The sequence below is a fragment of the Salminus brasiliensis genome, chromosome 23 (assembly GCF_030463535.1).
Source record: "Salminus brasiliensis chromosome 23, fSalBra1.hap2, whole genome shotgun sequence".
NCBI lineage: Eukaryota > Metazoa > Chordata > Actinopteri > Characiformes > Bryconidae > Salminus > Salminus brasiliensis.
In genome coordinates, this window is record NC_132900.1 from 7,029,386 (window position 1) to 7,051,045 (window position 21,660).

Below are 21,660 nucleotides of genomic sequence, written 5' to 3' on the forward strand. Positions count from 1 at the left end.
AAACACAGATTCTAGTTCTTTCGCAGCCCTGTTAGAATAACCTGTTAGTATTAAAGGCCCATATCAGACATTTGTCTTGTATTTTGTTCCCCTAAGGTCCACTCATGACATGTGTGTGTGTTTATGTACCAATCATAATTCATTTTCACACCATTTTCCAAACTCTCTTTAACCCCTACAATCACACAAGCTGTGCCTTTAAGACTGCTATATGTAAATAACTGTGTTCTGATTGGCTCGCCTGCAATCACGGCTGAAACACAAAATAAGGCAGACTACATATGCAAAGCATGCTATGAGCCATTTGTTAAATAACAGTGACTTTATTTATCATGACATACATCAGGTCACATATATTTCCAGCAGAAAATCCACATCATCCCAAAGGGTTCACAGACTTCTTCCTCACAGCTGTGTGACAAACTGCTCCACAGGTTAAATGTGACATGATGAGACAGACTGTAGGTAGACATCATAAAGTGGAGCAACCAGTTTCACAGTACCAGACTGGTCCAGTGTTTCTTTAATAAACAAACAAACAAACAAAAATGTCCTTTTAAAAAGACAATGACAATGCTTCCACTTTCAGTATTTCCTAAAACTAGAACTTTACTAAAGCTATAATATTTCTATAACTTTATATCAGGCTTACTTCAGCCCCCCATATCTGCCATATACTTGCGATCATATAAAGACACAGTTCAAGAATGAAGAAAGAAAAATGGCCCAAATAACTGTTTATATTAACATACATTAAAGTTAAAGGGGAATTCCACCTTTTTTTATTATTTCTGCGTAACTAAATCATTACCATATCAACTAAGTCATTCAGAGTGTGAAATGCTCCATTCTAGAGCCGGGCTGGAATTGTTCACAGTGGTTGTGATAGGAACCAGATGTCTGAGGAGGTCGAAGGCACCACAGAGAAAAGTATTTGTAAAATAATTGCCTGAGATGCCAGAGATATTTCTACAATAGTTTCGAGATTAGGTTTTGGACTAAAATGTATTTAAAAAAAAAAAAAAAAACAGTCACAGGGGAGAGGTACACAGCTGTAAGGCAAAACAGTCCCCAAAAGAAAACAGTATTTTCCTTGGCATAGTTTCCTTGGAGAGTTTGGTACATGGAATGCACATACACTGTATGGACAAAAGTATTGGGACACTTGCACATTCATTGTTTCTTCCAAAATCATGGTTATTTAATAATAATAAAAAAAAAATCTGCTTTTATTGTAGGAAATGTCTCTACTGTTCAGAAAGGACTTTCTACTAGACTTTAAAGCATTACTGTAAGAATTTGAATGCATTCATCGACATGAGCATTAGTGAGGATGTTGGCTGATCACTGACCAAACTCATCCCAAAAGTACTGGATGGAGTACCACCCTCATTCCAGAGAACACAGTTCCTCCACTGCTCCACAGCTCAATGCTGGGGGGCTTAATACCCCTCTAGCCCACGTCTGGCATTTGGTTCGTGTTTGTCAGAGAGTCCTATTCCATTGGCAGTACTTCTGTACAAGAACTAGACAAGCTGTCAGTGTGTACATGCACACATCTGTGTCAGTAATGGGTGCTCCTTAAAGATGCTGAATGCATTCATTAAAAGGGGTGTCCACAAACATTTGGACATACAGTGTATATATCCGAGACCAAACCACCAAATGACTGTTTACATCTCGACCATCGAACTGCATTACGCAAGTCTTGAAATTAAAGTGTTAGTATTTATTCTTTTCTTATTTTCAGAATTAAAATGATGATTCAGGAGATGTGCGTTTTTGTTAAAACAACAGCGATATGCTTGATTGAATGTGAACTGACATCATTTTGTGGAAAAGGTCATTGAGAGATGACAAACAACAGGTTAGAAAGGTCAACCCTGATTTCACAGTATCATTCATCCCAGGAAAGCTGGCTGACGGTTACAATACCCTGAAGAGTTTAGCTGTGTACAACATTAGCTGCGCGACCTTGACATAAGCAGAAGGCAACAGGATTTCCAAAGCGATGTGCTTTGACTGTTATGATCATGTATTACAAATACAGCACTTAAAAAAAACAGAACTGTTTAAGATACTATATCTCATCACTCTCAACAGCTGCCTAACATTTCAGTGGCATAGGCACTGTATAGACTTTCTGTCCTTATCCCCTGTGTGTAGCCCAGCCTCTCTGTGCAGAAGCTCCTCATTACTCATTCCTACTAAAAGCAACATGTGCTCAAACTTTCACTATCAGTATCTCTACTGCAATAGAGCACTCTACTGCCTTCTTCTAAACGAAAATAAAATGTGTAATACCTTTATCGCTGCTGTCATATCAAACCTTGTATCTCCAATATGATAACTAACACTAAAAGCAGGCCCACACACAGAGATATTCAGTATGTCTGCTGAATGAGGATGGAGGCATTTGCAAATCTTATCAGACTCTATTTTTGTAGATGATTCAACCATAAAGTGCACGCTCAGTGCATTAGCAATCGCATAGCGATTTGAGATTTGAGATAATCCAGGCTGCTTTAGTGGGCTATTGTGACACACAGGCTTTTGCTTTTGCTTTGATTGGCTGACCTGATGATCCAGTTAGTTAAAAAGCCGTAGTAAACACCACAGAGGCAGCCAGGCAGGAAGGTACGGTGCATTCTCTCCTGCAACACTGATGGCTAATGTGCTCTTGAGAAAGGCACCTAACCCTTAATTACTCCTTGGGTGCCGAGATGACTGCCCATCGTTCCAGGTCTGTGTTATCAGTTTGAAAGCAAATAATTTACATTTACATTTACATTTATGGCATTTAGCAGATGCTCTTATCCAGAGCGACTTACAGACTGACTTACAAGGTCAGTCGTATTACAGAGGTGGGTCAGTGTAGTGTTAGGAGTCTTGCCCAAGGACTCTTATTGGTGTAGCGCAGCATAGTCACCCAGACCGGCAATAAAACCCTGGTCTCCCACATGGTGTGATAACTCAGTGGCAGGTAGTGGTGTTATCTGTTGCGCCACACCAACCACCAAATAATGATGATTAACCTCTAACAATAGCATATGTCATGGTCTGGGATATACTTTAGATCAGTGGTGGGCAATGGCAGTCCTGGAGGGCTGGATTCCTGCACAGTTTTTAGCTTTTCCTGCTTAAACCTGTTTATTGCCAGGTTTAGCCAGGTCTGTTCGAGCAGGGAAATCAGCAAACTGTGCTAGACTCCGGCCCCCATCGCCCACCTCGTGTTAAATGGTGACTGAAAGGTGGTTCTCAAAGTCTACATGTTGCATGCAGGGAAACGATTGGGGATAAAGACCTCAGCTACTTTGACATGGGTCAAAACTCTACAGCCAGACGACTGGGTTTGACCGATGCTTGTGTGTGGCACATCCACCTCAGAACCGACAGGAGTTAAAGGATCCGTTGCTAATGTCTTTGTGCCAGACATCATGGGACACCTTTAGGTCTTATAGAGCAAGCTGCATAATGTTTTGGCATGTATAAGAATCAGGCTCAATATATCCAAACTATTCATTAAAATATACCTTAATGGCCTTCTGGGTATTTCTAAGCACAACAATTGGTCTCTTGAGGCCCCCCTAGTGGCAGGGCCTGTAAAAGCTTTCCCACTTAAAACAAATAAAAATACAAAAAAACAAAAACAAAAAACAAATGTAGTTACAAGGTTTTGATCTGACAGCAACGATATATGCAAAACGACTTGACTGCCTTCTGTCCAGAGTGTGATTGGGGTATATTTAAAAGCAGCTGAGGTGTAAAAATAATATACATAGCTCTATTTGCGCCGTTTTCTTTCATGCCAATTCAAAAATAGTTTTTCTATTATTTTTTATACATAGCACCGCATCTCAGCATCTTTTGATTATACCCCTTTAAAGTGCCGTCCGTTTCTATTTGGCCCCAGCAACGCTAGGTTTCAGGATGCAGCCTGCATGCCAAATCAGCCCAGTGCTGCCTATGTAGTGTGCATAATATTGACATCATCCAACGCAGCCGAACCACCCCCACCGTCTATGTGTACACACTACATAGTGAGCGAGGGGACTGTTGGGGACACTCCCCCGTTCTCTTAGTGGCCATGTTGGCACAGCTGCTTCTCTGTGTTGTGCTCCATCAGTTCCAGCATTTCCAGCACCACAGCCCTGAGGGCCCGCGCCAGATCCTCTGCGCTGTACGGCTTCCCCAGGGGCGGCACATGCACAAAGGCCGACCTGCCCTTGCCCAGGTACAAAGATGTGTAGTAGGTGTAGTCACACAGGTATCTGGTGAGAGTAGAACAGAGATAAGAGAATATCCCAGTACATAAAAAGGTTATTTTTTTAGTAGGAGGTTTTTTGAATCCAGGATTTCCAATGATGGCTGGAATAATACACAGATGTCTGTACCTTTAAATGATACCACAGTTAATTCATGATAGATACTTGGCTATTAATATAAATGTATGATTAAATATTAATTTGAAATATTAAATTAAATATGGAATGTTACAAAAACGTGTGTATATATATATATATATATATATATATATATATATATATATATATACACACACACACATATACACACACATTTAAATAGTATGGCAATGTGACCTTACATAAAACACTATATGTCCAAATATTTGTGGACACCCCACATGAATGATTAGGACAATGGTCACACCATAACTATTACCAATAAATCAGTAACTACTATAAAACTAATATGTGAGGAATGTAACTGAAGATGTTAAATAACCCTGCGAGTTTAAATTTCTACAGCGTACCTGCCAGCATCCTTAGAGACAGACACAGTAACTCCAAGGTCTGAGGAGTTGACCCTCTTGCAGACATTATCCATGTCTATGACTGAGTGTATGCAGTCCGGTCCCCCCTCCATACAGCACTCCGTCTCGGGATAGAAGTTGCAGTTATCAAGGCGCCTGTAACCATGGTTATGGCCACATTTTTCGAGGGTTACCGTGGTAGCCATTCCGGAGACTCCAACATGGACCACTAACTTTGGAGCACAAAACATAAAATGAGGGTAGATAAAGTTAACAGCAGAAGTGTAGTACAGTTTTGCCTCTGCCTTTTAATCCGTCCGTGAAGTAAACACACACACGCACACACTAGTGAGCAAACACACGATGACAGTGAGTGGAGTGGGCAGCCATTGCTGTGGCGCCCAGGGAGCAGGGAGGGTGAAGGGCCTTGCTCAAGGGCCCAACAGTGACAGCTTGAGTATTAAGCATCTGGGAAAAAGGCCAAACGCAGAGAAACCATACTCTGGAGTTTTAGGTGATTAGGTGTGTTAGTCATTTCCAAAGCTTTCCTGGATGAAGGCCAATTTGTCCAGTTCCCATCCCACACCTAGTTTATTTAATCGAAACTGGTGTCTCATTAATAGATAAGGCCACAGCTGCATGTCAATATTTAAATTCATTCATTTTTATAGATGAATATTGAAAAATAAAAGTTTAGGATCATTAATCGAATCATGGACTGAATGAATGTTACAATCCTAATACATAAACAGTAACAAGGAAGCACAGTTTGCCTGTACAGAATGTGTACACTGATCAGCCATAACATTAGTACCACTTGCCAAACATTGAGTAGGTCCCCCAGATCCGACCATTCGAGGCATGGACTCCACAAGACCTCGAAGGCGGCCTGTGGGATCTGGCACAGAGACGTTAGCAGCAGATAATTTTTCGAGGGGGTGGCCTCTGTGGATCGCATCAGTCAGCCTTACCTGCCAGTTCACTGGGAAGCCTCTCTTGGAGTACGTTTGGTAGGTACTGTCCACTGCATATTGGACAGTGGATCTGCCTGATGTTTTTGGAGATGTTCTAACCAACTCCTCTAGCCATCACAAATCAGCCTGTGTCAGAGTGGCTCGGATCCTTATGCTTGCATAACTTAAGAACTGGCTTTTCACTTGCTGCCTAATATGTAGAGCCCACCCCTTGACAGATTTCACTGTAGGTAAAGATAATCAATGTTTCTCATGTAACATGTCATGCTAATGTTATGGCTGAGTGGCGTATAGAAATATGAAGGTTGTATAGAAACCATATACAAGGTTTTGCACTGTTTTTAATTGTTCATGTATGTCAATTTTTGATGTTTGGGCTTTTTGTGAACAGTGCTGATTACTCAGTTAAGCAATAAAATATTCAGTAGAGTATTTTTACTCTGCTCAACTGCTAATGTGATCAGTAGTGACATCCCCAATCTCATCATATGGAAGAAATACATGCTAGAGCTTCATAAACCCAATCATCTAAATTCCCTATAGATTTGTAAAATTGGCCCCCACATGAAACATTTAACATTTCAGTATAATTCAGTCATTGTAATGTAAACACAGTGTCAGATTAGGCCACAACTGCATACTGTCATCATTTTAATTCATTTAAAATTTTGTATAAAATAGTAAGAATATTGAATTATAAACCCAGGATCACTAACCTCTAATACATAAAACGGTAATATTTAATTAATAACCTGTACAATTTTACAATTAATTGAAACCCCAATTGTACAGAAATGTCTGTTATATTAGTCCCACTGAACGTCGGTGTAGAGTACAAACTACAAAAATATTTGAATAATTTCTATGTAGCTGTTAAACATATCAGACTAAATTTGCCTACAGAACAAATGCAGAGCTTTTACTTGGTAACTTGTTTATAGCAAAACGTGTAATTACAAATAAATTAGGCAAAAAAACACCTTACAAACTGCACAGTTATAACACAGAATTCTGTTAATAACTAAACCGGCCATAATGCTCAAAACAAATCCATCCTTATCTGATCACTCAAAGGGAGGCTGATGGGGATCTGGACATGTATGCATGTAAAAATCGATTGGTTGTCTTAACATAGCCTTAATGGCACTGAGGGAAAGTGTCTGACAAATAGCAGTGGCAGTACCTGTGGGTGGTACTGTTTCCATAGTGATGGCAGAAGGTTCTGCACTGCCTGGTACTCCACAGGAACCTCACTGACATGCAGGTCAACATTCTGCCCCAAGCCCAATTTCTCCAGCTCCTGAGTCAAACACACACACACACACACTACAGATATTGACATTGTGTCTATCTTGGCATATGAAAAAAGGCATGGCATAAAACAGCCAAACACTTGTTCTGTACTTTGTAAATTCTGATATTTTTGGGTAGGTACCTTGAACAGCCTTTTGCACCTTTAAAATGCCCTTGGATGAACGGGCAATTATAAGCAATTACAAGTTTCAAAACGCTGTTATGATTAAACAACAAGCTCAAAATAGTCACAAAAATAATAATTTATAAATAAGTCTTTTTATTTGCTTTTCATAAACAACATAAAACCTACAAACTATACACACCATATGTCCAAATGTTTGTGGACACTTTTAACAAATGCATTTGGCTACTTTAATTAGCATCCATTGCTGACACAGATGTGCAGATGCACACACGCACACGCACATGCACACTAAACACGCACACTGCCAATAAAATAGGACTCTCTGGAGCAGATAAACATGAATCTATTGGCACCATGTCCAATGCTAGGTGTGGGCTAGAAAACTATTAAGCCCCCAGCATCGAGCTGTGGAGCTGAATGCAATCAAAACCTCACAGCAGTGATCCACAATCTAGTAGAAAACCTTCTTTCCTGAACAGTGGAGACAGTTACTCCAACAAAAACAGGGTAAACTTTTATGTTTAATACCCTTGATTTTGAAAGAAAACAAGAAAGAATGAGCAGGTGTCCCAATACTTTTGTCCATATAGTGTATGTAAAGAGCCTTAATGTTGTAAGCAAAATAACAGTAAATCCCAGTTCCTCTGGGACTATATATTGCCTTATAACACCCTGTATGTACTTCATTTGAACCTTGTAGCTGCTCTGTGAATTGTGTGAAGAATTCTGGACGAATGGACCAATAGAAATGCTCTAAAATGACTTGGATGAAAATATTTTCTGATTATTTTCCATGAAAGTTAAGAAGGTTTTTTCCTCCTCCTGTAGAGTGTTCATTTTGGAGATACATGTTTTTCATTGGACAGCAACGATATCAAAACTACTGTAAAGCAACAGCTCGAGCATCAGTCAGCGTATGCATAATCAACTTTCTGTGATATAACATCTAGTACCAATCACCACCGCTGAGTATTTCTAGAGCGAAGCATTTCACACCAAGCCCCATCATTTAATGATTTTATTACACAGAAAACTTAAAAAAAAAAACGTTGGAAGTTCCTTCTATGAACTCACAATCTTCCAACTTTATAACACTTGTTCTTTGGTCCTTTTAGTTACTTTTTAACTTCTCGTAGTTTTGAAATAAGGCGAAATCAGCTGATTTCTTCATACCTGCACAGCCACCCAGCTTGAATTCACAGCATGCTCTCCAAAAGGTTCGAAACCTGTAGAAAAGACAAATGTGTTTATCAGTGATGTACATTAATCCCACTGATAGACCGTCCCCCCCACGGTTCCACACACCACCTGTGTCTAGAAACGTGGTTTCCCCTAAGCTCTCCAGTGTGATGGGCTTTTATCTGACTTAACCAGACTGCAGCTCTGATTTAATGAGTAACTTGTAATTGCTCGAGGGTTAAAGTCACATATCTAGTACCTAAATAAACTGTCAGGCTGAGCACCGATCACTGACCAAAGCTCTGTCTGCAGCCGCAGGGCTTATAATAAAGTCTAATAAACTTGTAACAGGGTCTAATTCACTAATACACTGATACTGTTATGGCAGCACATTAATATAACGATCATCATTAGATGTACATTAACATACAAACACAGAACCAAAATCAGACATGCCCCATATACAGTACTGTCTTGGTACCTCTCAAGGCTTCCTCCTTTCTACCCTAGGGAGATTTTCCTTGCCTCTGTTGCCACTAGCTTCTTTAAAAGCGGCTCGGACCCGGATCTCTGTAAAGCTGCTGTGACAACATTTGTTGTAAAAAAAAAAAAGTGCTATATAAATATAACTGAATTGAATTGTATATTTGAGTATACATTATATATTAAATTATATATATATTATATATTAATTATACATAAAATTTGGACAGTAAGTGTTTGTAGATCTCTCATTTTAGATTAAATACTGACACCATTCATACAAAAATGGGTCACTGTGTTCATTAAAACATCTCCAAAGTTGTCCTCATGGAGGTTAGTGTCATTTGCAGTGATCATCCAACATCTGGTTTGGTAAATCAGTGCTTAGTGGTGTTAAATCAGGTGAGCTGCTGATGGAAATGAACTCATCCGAGCAAAAGTATTTAGCCATCTATCTATCTATGTTACCTGGCTCCTATTCTGGAGTGATCTGGAGGAGTTTTTTTTTTTTTTTTTTACAAGCAAAACCATTCCTCTCATTGCTGAGATCGATTTAAATAACGTATCTTATGATAACCAAACAATAAACGACGGCTGTCATAAAAACTACTCAGCTCAGCTCAGCTCATCAACTCAGTCCTTCTTTTGTTTTCCTCCTGAGCGAGACTTTCTCCACAACACACACACACACGCCCTTTACCTGTCACAACCACCGTCTTCCTCTGAGCCATGCTCCTGAAGCTGAACTGAGAGCCTTTCCTGTGAGTTTTAGTAATAAACAAGGCACAAGATCATCGGAGAAGTTGGCCGTGAAGCGAAGCGCCTGATCGCTGATTGTAAATACAACTCCCATCAACTCTTCCTGTGCTGCTCTTCCTCCCCACCGCTCAACGCTGGAGAGCACAGCAGCGCCCCCAGCTGCTCAGGCATAAACACGGCAACGGTTACTGAGAACGATGACTAACAGTGGGCCTCAGAGCTCCAGCAGGGGGACTGTCCCGCATTAGCCCATGTTTGCGTTTACAGTGCTTTCAGCAAATATGGGCCTTCGTCTAATAAAATGAAGAAATTAATTGAAACCACCCACAGTATTAAGTGGTATTAAGCTTACCTGATGACCTGATGAGAAAACAACTGGTCAGTTCAAGCTGGTGAAGCTCTTTACTAGTATAAAGTATGTTTTTGCTTAAGTTTAATGGTTTAGTTGTTCTACCAGCATGACAAGCATGACCACCATGACCAAACTGGTCAACCAGCTTGATTAGCATGACAACCTGCTTGGTCAAGTTGGTCATGCTGATAGACCAGCTAGTTAAACCAAGTTCAGGTCCAAGTGCTGGTCATTTAAATTAAGGCAAAGTGTGTCCTCCGCATTTAACCCATCTGTGGTAGTGAACACACACACACTAGTGAACTAGGGGCAGTGAGTACACACACACACAGAGCGGTGGGCAGCCAACTCCAGCGCCCGGGAGCAGAGAGGGTAAAGGGTAAACTCAAGGGCCCAACAGTGGCAGCTTGCCAAGCCCGGGAATCGAACCCACAACCCTGTTATCGCTAGCCCTGCACTCTAACCGCTGAGCCACCACTGCCTAGATTCAGGGGTGTAAACAGTGATCAACTCTATCAATTCTGCCAAATAACTCAACTGATACATTTTCAGGGCTCCAGTTAATTGTAGATTGTAGATAGTGTTAGGCTAACAATTCCAGTTCACATTTTAGTTTTAATCATCAGTTAGTACACAAATGCATTCAATATAGTACTAAAAAGAGTTCTTCGACCCTGAAACCATCATCCCTGCATTTGAAGAACATTTAGTTAGCCAAAGAAGTTAGCCAAACTTTAGATGATGAACAAAAATGAATGAAAATGCTTCTAAATTAGAAAGGCAAATGTGAATAATGTGTTTTAAATGAATTCGAGATTTGATGTGCCTGGAAAGAAATATCCCTCCGCTTGTTTTTCTCAATCTTCTTCCAACCACAAATTTGAAAAACATGCAACAACCTGATGTGAGTGGCAGAGGCAGATCATTAAAATCAGGCACACTGGCTCAGACCTGTGTGACGACAACCGAAGCAGAGATCTGGCTCAAACCTGTTTTCGTTAGCCGGTCCCTGAAGGCCTTTGGGCCAGTGTAAATGCTCATGTTTTAGACGAATGCCTTCCCATTGTGGTACTCGCAGATTATAATCACCTCTGTGCTTCTTGGCCTTGGGCCCCATGTGTGTGAGTCATCCAGAAAGTTGGAGAGAAGAGTAAGACCATGAGCTCAGAGGGGGCCAGTGAGAGGGCTAACAGTTCTAGTGGCTCCATCCAGCTGCTTGGCATCCAGCAGGCCTGGAAAACAGGCTGTCGACTCTGAACCAAAAGATTAAAGGAATACTTTTAACTTTTTTTCCCAACTTTTTTTAATCTAATCTCAATCTGTCACATCTGTATTACATGGTTTCCATTGACAACCATTCTGCTGTTCTTTTGACATGTAAAAGAACAGGAAACAAGTTGATTCAAAACAGATTTATAATAGAAGCTAATGGGCAGGTGCTGAAGCCTTTCTTTGAAAGATTAAAGGAATACTCCAGCATTTTTCAACCTAATCCCTGGCTGATGCATGTGGGGTCAATTAATACAAGCTGGACTTTTGACACATTTGTACTAAGTAGAAGAACAGAACTCTGAAGCATCTGGTCATCTGGTTTTCTGTTCTTGAAATGCAAGTTATTAGGGAGGTAATCAGCTGTACGGCGCAGATGTAGCAGATAGGAATTAAGGTTCCTCCATCAGTTTAAGGTCATATCCCTTGTTGATTGACCACAATTTGACATCCTGAGTGTATTTTCTCAAGAATGCACATCACATCACAATGTTAGTGACTGTAAACTTGCAATCAGAGAAAACTACTCACGTTTCTTTCATAATTTTATCAACACATAATCTTTCTCTTTAAACATATCTAACCATTTGCTGCATGCATATGATGTTTAGATGTTAATTATGTTGAAATGTAAAATAATTTCTGTCTACTTTGCACTTTGCTGCCATATGGCAACTTAATGCGACAATGGAATTGCAACCAATACACTGCGGTAGGCCTTTCCCCAGACTACCATAGGTTTCCCCAGGTTTCAGCCCTTTTCTATTCTCTGTCATTCAAGTGCAGTGGTTGCAAACCCTCTATCACGAGCTTTACCTTCCTTTAGGTTTCACCATTAACTCAAATCCTCCATTAACACACCTCATTTAGCTATTTAAGAGCTGCATTCTTTTCCACAAGGTCCTTAAGCCATACCCTTGTTCCCAACACGCTGAGCACGGGAGTTAAGGGAACTGCAGCTGATTACATATCTTCATTCAGAATGTCCTGCAACCACTGGGGTGCATGTCATGTCTTCTGAAGGTTGCACTTAGATGGAGCAGGTGGGCCGATTATGGTTGGAGCTGAAGTTAGATCTGCAGAAGCAGGGTTGGTGATCACTGTTCTAGTCCCACATGACCATCTGATTGTTTTTGTTTTGGTTCCTTGTCTCCTCCCTTGTCCAACCCTAAGGTGGACTTGCTACAACATCAGAAAACCACATTTGGTTCCACTTCTTTCAGACATGAACAGAAAGCTGAGGTTGCAATAGGCATTAGCTTAACTAGGCAGTTAAAGACTAGGCAGTTAAAGACTAGGTTAGAATTTGGTGCCAGAAGCATGAATCCATGAATTCAACGTGCCTCCTGGCCGGTGGAGGTGTTGTAATTGTGTGGTGACTATTTTCTTGGCACACTTCAGGCCTGATAATACCAGTACTGATAATATCAATCAATTATTGCTTAAATGACTTAGTCCACAATTGACTCATCTTCTAACAGCTACTTCCAGCACGATAATGCACCATTTAAAAAAGCAAAAGTCACCTCAAACTGAATTCATATCAGAACCATGAGTTCATAAACAAAGACAACCATATTCACCATTTGGCCCTTTTCCATTGACCCATCCATGCACTAAACACACACATATACACTAATGAGCAAACACACAAAGTGAACAGTAAACACACATCCCCAGCGCGGTGAGCGGCCATCGCTGTGGTACCCAGGGAGCGGAGCGGGTTAAGGGCCTAGATAAGAGAATTCTTCAGTGGCCACTAGATCTGAATCCAATTGAAAATCTCTGGGATTTGGTACAACAGAAGGTCTTGCAAAGATCATGAGACACAATCATGTTAACATGGACCAGAAGCTCAAAGGAACTGTAATGTGAAAATTGCAGTGTTCATGTGTCCACAGGCAGTGTCACTGCCTGCACTGCACATTGTAGGTCATCTTCAGTTTCCTCAAAGACAAATAAACAAAAGAAAAGTGCCAAATGACTCATTATGACAAATGCATACAATATAAGATGTGTATTTCCATGTAATACTGTACAATGGCATGTTAAATGTCACGTAACCTGACATTCAGAGTACATTTAGAGCCCTAATCCAGCATGTCATTGGAACAAATAGCAGAATAGAGAACGGCCCGCTGCATTTTCATAAATTCATTCCGTTCCACTGCTTTTTTTTTCAACCCACACGCTGACAAATTGTAATTTCCAAGGCTGAAAAATGCCAGGGTGGGAGGGGGGGGGGGGGGGAAATATCAGTTTTCTGCCACCTACGCATGCTCTCCATCCGCCGCAGTCCCCCACTTCCTCTACTCCTGACCTCCCTCCTCTTCTGCCTTTATCTCTCCCTCCCCCGCTCCATTCACCTGCTTCTCCTGCGTCAAACCCCATGTCAGCATTTCCATGGCAACAAGTGATGCTGGCAGCTCTTATGCAGACGGTCTGCGGACGTCACTGCTTCCTGACGTCATATCACCCCCCCCCCCCCTTTTCCTCTGCTGGCTTGGATATTTATAGAAAGTGGAGAGCCAACCATGACAACCAGCATGATTCATTCACATCTTCAAGGTGCCGCTGCTGTTTCTCCATTGATCTCTAGGTGTGCTGAGCATCTGCACATGCAGGCCTACTGTACCAGGGAATAAAATGTGATCCTGTGTAGCTAGGCTTAGCCTTACAGCTGAACTACTGCTCAGAAATAAAATCATAAAGGTCTATTAATAGGACTATTACATATGATATGATATGATATCATGGTCTAGGATATATGGTCTTCACTCTTCCAAAGACCAGCAAGATCACTCTGTACCCTCCACTGGCGTACTGTATATTTAAAACCCTAATGCTTACCAACAAAGCCAAACATAGACCAGCAGGTCCAACTTGATGACAATGGTCAAAATTTAATCTGTACCTGAAGTTTTTACCTAGAGCTTTGAAAGAGTGACTAGGCTTGACCCTAAGTTCTTCAGGGTGCATGGAAGACAAGAATTAGGACTCTTCTCTGACCTGACCCTCCTGTTTTCCCGTCTCTCCTGTTTTCAAATGCTGAAAAAAATAGCCTGCTCAGCTCAAGCAGGTCAGGCTGGTAAAGCTGGAATGTTTTTGTATGAGTTTGATGGTCATGTCTGGTTTAACTAGTATTGATAATTATTGCGCTCTTTCTGACTCTGGCTGCTGATGGCAAGCAGCATGATCCGGGATTTGAACCAATCCTCAGATCATAGTGGCAGCACCTTAGTCCACTGGACCACTCTGAGCCCCAAAACAGGCAATTTAAACATGCAAATACAGGAAATCAATAAACACACCCATGTCAGAGAACCTTGTATCTTCATTTTTATTGGGTTATTTTCCATCATTTGAATAAGCCAGGTGCTGTTTATATTGTCTGAACATTTTCACATTTAACACATATAACATTTTCTATATTTTAGAGGTTGTGTTCAACAATCTTCAACAATATATAAAGGTAACATTTGAGACTTAATAATAATCTACCAACAAATTTCTGAAACCACACTAACTGCTCAATACACGACATAAGAAGGAGTGAATATCTGGCTTGCACCGAAATAAACACTGCAGGGGCCCACTTCCCCATTTCCACAGACACGAGTTAAATAGGCCTACTTCCACATACACACACATTCTTTTTGGATTTTGACAGACACTGTATCTTTTTCATTTGGTTTGATCAGTTTAACACTGCATCGGCTCTGTTGCACCAAACTGTACAGTTGGGTGTACACTGATCTTTCTAGCCATGCATGAAAATAGAGAAGCTGAAATCTACTAAATATACACCTTACTCAATCTGACTGGTTTCTCCGTTTAAATGGAACCAGTTAGTTTGCAGAAACTTGGGCAAAAATATGTACGTGCTTCATGTACCAAAAAACAAATCCACTGCATTCGGATGGCTATTGTTTTATTGCCCGTCTGCCGTTATTGAAACCAGCTGTGCTGTAAGAACTATATGAGCGTCTGTGAAGAGTTAAATGTTAAACAGGCAGATTACGCAGAGCATACAGACCTATGTGCTGCTAAAAGAAGAGAATCCAAGGTAAACACGGCCCCACTACTAAATGACCCCTGACACTGTATTTCAAACACTGAGATATAAACAAGTGGAAAAAAGGAAAGAGCACCATCAGATAACTTTTACCAAGCTCTTTCTTAATTAGCTTGTCAGGGCTGTGGCTTGTTCATGGCCATTGCTAGAAATGGAAAATTTCAAAGCTTTAAAAATATACTTTGTAAGACTCCTCAAACCTTGTCCCACCAATCAGCAGCCATGGGCTCCTCTAAGCAGCAGCCTAACACTCTGAACATTTAAAATAACTGATGCCTACAGAGCAGGAGAAGGCTGCACCCAGAACCGATCCTTGTTCATTTGGAGGAGGGGCTCATTTGGTTTGCTTTCACACAGAAGAATTTAATTCAACCCGTGGATCGATTGTGCAATTTCAAAAATCTCTTTTAGCAACTGACTTCCATTTTTTCCTTGGATACAAACACTCAGGCAGCGAAGAACAGCACTTTCTGGACCCTTGGCATTTCACTGAAACCCCACACATGGGCCCGCGAGCAGCAGACCACACCAGAGTTCACTAGAAGCGAAACCCACACCACCAATTTCAGGAGGACCAGAGATTGGTGTTCTGGACCACTCGAGGGCTCAAAAACAGAGCAAGCGGATCTGGGTCCGGAAAAAAGCTTTAGTGTAAAAAGTGCCCTAAAAAGACAGCGAAGCGTTTTTTTAGGTAGACGTTTCCTCAGTTTGTAACCTAGTTAAGAAACGGCCGTTAACAGGAATCATAGAGGTCAGGTTGAGGCCTAAGAGACCAAGAAAACCTTCAGAGTGAACTGCTTGTATGATTCCTACAAAGGCAAATCAGAACCCTTGTTTGACTGCAAAAGAACTTCAGGAAGATCCAGCAGACCCTGGACTGGTGATGCACTGTTTAAAAGGATAGGGAAGAATGGATTCAATTAAATACCAATTCTCGTCGCTAACATCACACGATCTGTAAAAAAGCAGATGAAAGCAAAATAGCTTGTACAGAAGGATGATCCTACACACACCTCAAAAATCCACAATGGACTACCTCAACAAGCACACGCTGAAGGTTTTGCCATCACAAAAATGATACATATTAGGCCTGTCACATCACCAGTATAACAACTTCACATAACAACCTAATGTGATGAAGACTTTTGGCTTTTTGAGGTAGTAAAGGAAGTCTGGTTTCCTATCACCACCACTGTTAGTTAGTTAGATAGTGAGTTAGTTAGTTTCTATACAACCAACCATTTCACACTAAAACACCCTGACTAGCTTTGTTTACATTTCCAATATAGAATTCAACATCCCCTAAACAGTAGTTAGGGGAACTCTGTGGCTTACACTGAAATTCACTGGGGCTTCCAGCAGTCAAACTCTCTCTGTGTGTTTATGTGGAAATGTGTGACTCTTGCGTCCTCAGATACGAAACCACTGTGGAAAGCAGAGCTGCAGACGTCCAGAAAGCCTCCATATGATGGAAGGAGGGTAACATTTCCAACCAGACAATGTTCCGGCCTCTCTCTCTCTCGCTCTCTTTACTTCGAGGCGTCTAAAAGCCTCCACAGACTGGAAGAAAAGGAGCATTTCCACACAGACGCTGTTCCAGCATCTCCTCCCTCCCTCTCTCTCTCTCTCTCTCTCTCTGTCCATTTCTCTCTCTCTCTATCTATCTTTCTCTTTCTTTACTTTGAGGTGTCTAAAAGCCTTCAGAAGAAAAATAAGTTTCCAATCAGACCCTGTTCCAGACTCTCCTCTCTCTTTATCTCACTCTTTCTCCTTCTCTCTCTCTCTGTGTCTTTATCTCTCTCTCTATCTGGACTTTGAGGTGTCTCAGAGCTTCCACAGCCAGGTAGAAAAGAAGCATTTGCACACATTGTTCCAGCATCTCCTCCCTCTCTGTCTTTATCTCTCTCTCTCTCTCTCTCTCTCTCTCTCTCTCTCTGTCTTTATCTCTCTCTCTCTCTCTCTCTCTCTCTCTGTCTTTATCTCTCTCTCTCTTTATCTCTCTCTCTCTCTGTCTTTAACTCTCTCTCTCTCTTTCTGTCTTTATCTCTCTCTCTCGTTCTCTGTCTTTAACTCTCTCTCTTTCTCTGTCTTTATCTCTCTCTCTCTGTGTCTTTATCTCTCTCTATCTGGACTTTGAGGTGTCTCAGAGCTTCCACAGCCAGGTAGAAAAGAAGCATTTGCACACATTGTTCCAGCATCTCCTCCCTCTCTGTCTTTATCTCTCTCTCTCTCTCTCTCTCTCTCTCTCTGTCTTTAGCTCTCTCTGTCTTTAACTCTCTCTCTCTTTCTGTCTTTATCTCTCTCTCTCGTTCTCTGTCTTTATCTCTCTCTCTCTTTATCTCTCTGTCTTTAACTCTCTCTCTTTCTCTGTCTTTATCTCTCTCTCTTTCTCTGTCTTTAACTCTCTCTCTCTGTCTTTATCTCTCTCTCTCTGTCTTTAACTCTCTCTCTCTTTCTCTGTCTTTAACTCTCTCTCTCTCTGTCCTTATCTCTCTCTCTCTCCCTCTTTATCTCTCTCTCTCTGTCTTCATCTCTCTCTCTCTGTCTTTAACTCTCTCTCTCTCTGTCTTTATCTCTCTCTCTCTGTCTTTATCTCTCTCTCTCTGTCTTTAACTCTCTCTCTCTTTCTCTGTCTTTAACTCTCTCTCTCTCTGTCCTTATCTCTCTCTCTCTCCCTCTTTATCTCTCTCTCTCTCTCTTTATCTCTCTCTCTCTGTCTTTATCTCTCTCTCTCTTTCTCTGTCTTTATCTCTCTCTCTCTCTCTCTCTTTATCTCTCTCTGTCTCTGTCTTTAACTCTCTCTCTTTATCTCTCTCTCTCTCTCTCTTTCTCTGTCTTTATCTCTCTCTCTCTGTCTTCATCTCTCTCTCTCTGTCTTTAACTCTCTCTCTCTCTGTCTTTATCTCTCTCTCTCTGTCTTCATCTCTCTCTCTCTGTCTTTAACTCTCTCTCTCTTTCTCTGTCTTTAACTCTCTCTCTTTATTTCTCTCTCTCTCTCTCTCTCTCTCTCTTTATCTCTCTCTCTCTCTGTCTTTATCTCTCTCTCTCTGTCTTCATCTCTCTCTCTCTCTCTGTCTTTAACTCTCTCTCTCTTTCTCTGTCTTTATCTCTCTCTCTCTCTGTCTTTAACTCTCTCTCTCTTTCTCTGTCTTTAACTCTCTCTCTTTATCTCTCTCTCTCTCTCTCTCTGTCTTTAACTCTCTCTCTCTTTCTCTGTCTTTAACTCTCTCTCTTTATCTCTCTCTCTCTCTCTCTCTCTCTCTCTCTCTCTCTCTCTCTCTCTCTCTCTCTTTATCTCTCTCTGTCTCTGTCTTTATCTCTCTCTCTTTCTCTGTCTTTATCTCTCTCTCTCTGTCTTTAACTCTCTCTCTCTTTCTCTGTCTTTATCTCTCTCTCTCTCTTTATCTCTCTCTCTCTGTCTTTAACTCTCTCTCTCTTTCTCTGTCTTTAACTCTCTCTCTTTATCTCTCTCTCTCTCTCTCTCTCTCTCTCTCTCTCTCTCTCTCTCTCTCTCTCTCTCTCTCTCCCTCCACACGGACGCCCCTCCTTCCTGCTTCCCTCCTCCCGCGCTCCGCTCTCTCGCGCCACCCTCGCGCGCTCTACGTTTCGTTTATGACATCAACCCAGAATGCAGCGCGCTGTTTGCAGTTTGCCCCGCGTCTCCGTGGCGACAGAGTTCGGACCCGGCCCTCTTATGCAAATGAGGCCGGAGGGAAACGTCATCTCGGTCCAATCTGCGCGCTCTGAAGTGACATAATGGAAATTTTTTGCGAGCTAGAAAAACTTGCAAATGTTTTATTTTCCGCCCATCCTGAACCCGGGAAGGCTGTGGCTGTGAGACAGGGAGAGCAGTCCGCTCGACACGACCCAGCGAAAAAGACGCGAAAGGGAGTTACGTAAGAAAACGGCAGTTTTTTCTTTTTAGCGTCGCGTCGTGTTGTTGTTTGTGTTGTCGATGTCTCGAGCGAGAGACAACCGATACCGACGACGACGAAACCCCGTTCCCCTCTTCTCCTGAGACCACGCGACTTTCGGTTATCTGAAGCTAGCTAACGTCAGGCACGACTCAAACGGACGACCGTGTCGCTCACAAGCTCGCTGTGCCCCCTCTGAGGGTGTAGAATGGGGAGCAATAACAAACCCTCGACCCAAAAGAGGTGCTGAACGACAGCTGAGAGGGGTAAAACCCCGAGAACCCCCAAAGAGACTTTTCAGCAATTTGCTCTCACGACCGCAGCATGATGAAGAAAGAAATGAGCTTAAACCTGGACGAGCAGAGCGCTGCCTCCGAGCTGAAGCCGGAGCTGAGGGACGGCGAGGCCATGCTGGCTTCGGCCGAGCTGGGGCTGCTCAAGCTAGCCTCCCCGGAGCTGGAGAGGCTCATAGCGCAGTCCACGACGCCCACGTCGTCGCAGTTCGTGTACGCCAAGGCTGTAAGCGACGAGCAGGAGTTCGCCGAGGGCTTCGTGAAAGCCCTGGAGGACCTCCACAAGCAGAACCAGCTGAACGGAGGAGCCGCGGGCGCGCTGGGCGGCCGGTTGCTCGCAAGCCACGCCGGCTTGGCTCTGCCCTCGGACCTTCCCGTGTACACGAACTTGAGCACGTACGGCACCACGGTCAACTACAGCACGGATACCATCCCTTTCCCTCCTCCTCCGCCTCCGCCACCGCAGCAGCAGCCACCGACTCCCACCTCGGCAGAGCAGCACTCGCGGCTCCAGCCGCTCAAGGACGAGCCCCAGACCGTACCGGACGTCCAGAGCTTCGGCGACAGCCCTCCGCTCTCGCCCATCGACATGGACACGCAGGAGCGCATCAAGGCGGAGCGCAAGAAGCTGCGCAACCGCATCGCCGCCTCCAAGTGCCGCAAGCGCAAGCTGGAGCGCATCTCGCGGCTTGAGGACAAGGTGAAGACCCTTAAAAGCCAGAACACGGAGCTCGCCTCCACGGCCAGCGTGCTGAGGGAGCAGGTGGCGCAGCTCAAGCAAAGGGTCCTCAACCACGTCAACAACGGCTGCCAGCTGCTGCCCAGCCAGGTGCAGGCCTACTGAGAGTGACCTCTTGGGTGCTCGGCTTTCAGCAGGGCACTCCTCTCCTCTCTACTCGTCTCTTCTCTTCTTCTTCTCCCCCTCCTGCAGAAGAACACAGGCTTTATGGAGCTACGCCAAAAAAGAGGGGACACCTATAGGGTGGCTTCAGGTATAATTGAGCGTCAGGTCACATGGGACAGTGCTTTGGGTTTCACAGGACATGTACACCTCCAGGGGGTTCTAGTGTAGTACTAAAAACCATGTAGTGGAGCCCTCTGGTTCAGAGCACTTTGAAAGCCCACATTTAAGAAGTTTGCAGTCAGAGAGGAACCATTTAAGCATTCAGATGGTTCTTCAAGGTGATCTTCTACTACAGAACCCTCAGATAACCCTCTTTTTTAAGGACGTATGTCACAGGCCACGGATGATAAAGCTGTTTTTCCACTATAATGTCATTTCTAATCAAAGCTGTCCTCACTGAGTTGCATTTGGACCAGTAAACAAAGGTGTCCCAAAGTGTCCCATGTTACCAGAAGGCCCAGAATACCCAAGCCCACCCTCTTCTGGTGCTGATGTAAAAAGAAAGAGACATTTTCAATATGTTTACACCATTTTGTAGCAAATGGACTTCTCTAATAGACAACCTGAAAGAACACTACTACTACATTTGGTTGGCAAGCCTATTTGGGACTGTTTGGGACAAGAGAAGAAGACTAAAAGCAGCAGTGTTTTGCATGATAACGAGACAAGCTCAATGAGCGCAACCAAACACGGATTGTCATGCATGCACTCCTAATGTGTAAAGCCTTATTTGTCTACAAGCACTTATTACCCAATGACCTTATCTATTTTGTATACAGCGATTCACACAATGTCTTATCTTCTTTTTTTTTTGTGTTTTATTATTTTTTTTTGCTATTGTGAATCGTTTGCCGTTTTTTGTTGTTATGGATTCACTTGTCTAAGTGTTTTCCATTTGAATATGTCACATGTCTATATGTATTGCCTTTTTAAATGGATACTGTGTAATAAAAGTGTTATTACATTTGCTCAATTGCTTCGGTCCCGCTGAATTGTTTGTCCACCAGTGACGTAGTTTCTGTGCTCCTCGGAGATAGACTACACCAGTCAGGCCTAGGTGGAGGAACCCATTATTCTGCTTATGTAAACTCTCTGCTGTGTTTTTGAGGATAGGGGAGCATAGCTGTGAGCATGAAAACTAATTCATCACAGCACTGCACACGAGAAGGACATCTAGTGGCTGCAAGTGGTGTAGCACCCAGTGGCTGTCGTGAAGAGGCCTTTGGCAGTTCAGCATGTAAAC

General features: G+C 42.6%; 2 protein-coding genes across 3 annotated transcripts; one reads left to right on the plus strand and one right to left on the minus strand.

The window, feature by feature from the left end:
* Positions 1-303: 303 nt before the first annotated feature.
* Positions 304-11,223, minus strand: pgpep1 (pyroglutamyl-peptidase I). 2 transcript variants are annotated; one of them, XM_072669247.1, is made up of 5 exons: positions 11,052-11,223; positions 8,363-8,415; positions 6,932-7,048; positions 4,775-5,007; positions 304-4,271 (listed from the first exon to the last, which is right to left on the minus strand). In XM_072669247.1, the coding sequence occupies exons 1-5, from the start codon at positions 11,077-11,079 to the stop codon at positions 4,079-4,081; spliced, it is 624 nt and encodes a 207-aa protein (XP_072525348.1). In that variant the 5' UTR covers positions 11,080-11,223; the 3' UTR covers positions 304-4,078. The 2 variants fall into 2 exon arrangements, with proteins under 2 accessions (XP_072525348.1, XP_072525347.1); XM_072669246.1 differs by lacking the exon at positions 11,052-11,223 and adding an exon at positions 9,552-9,802.
* Positions 11,224-19,043: 7,820 nt separating this feature from the next.
* On the plus strand, positions 19,044-21,392 carry jund (JunD proto-oncogene, AP-1 transcription factor subunit). The gene has a single exon (XM_072668588.1). It carries the CDS (start codon positions 19,545-19,547, stop codon positions 20,355-20,357), a length of 813 nt encoding a protein of 270 aa, XP_072524689.1. The 5' UTR covers positions 19,044-19,544; the 3' UTR covers positions 20,358-21,392.
* The last annotated feature ends 268 nt before the right edge of the window (positions 21,393-21,660 follow it).

What these genes read in the sequence shown, in the direction of transcription:
- pgpep1 (XM_072669246.1), bottom strand. Translation starts at nt 9,582, where the DNA reads ATGGCTCAGAGGAAGACGGTGGTTGTGACAG. An exon ending in GAAGACGGTGGTTGTGACAG is followed by an intron (nt 8,416 to 9,551) that starts GTAAAGGGCGTG and finishes TCTTTTCTACAG; the next exon opens with GTTTCGAACCTTTTGGAGAG. An exon ending in GTCTCTAAGGATGCTGGCAG is followed by an intron (nt 4,272 to 4,774) that starts GTACGCTGTAGA and finishes TACTCTCACCAG; the next exon opens with ATACCTGTGTGACTACACCT.
- jund (XM_072668588.1), top strand. Translation starts at nt 19,545, where the DNA reads ATGATGAAGAAAGAAATGAGCTTAAACCTGGACGAGCAGAGCGCTGCC.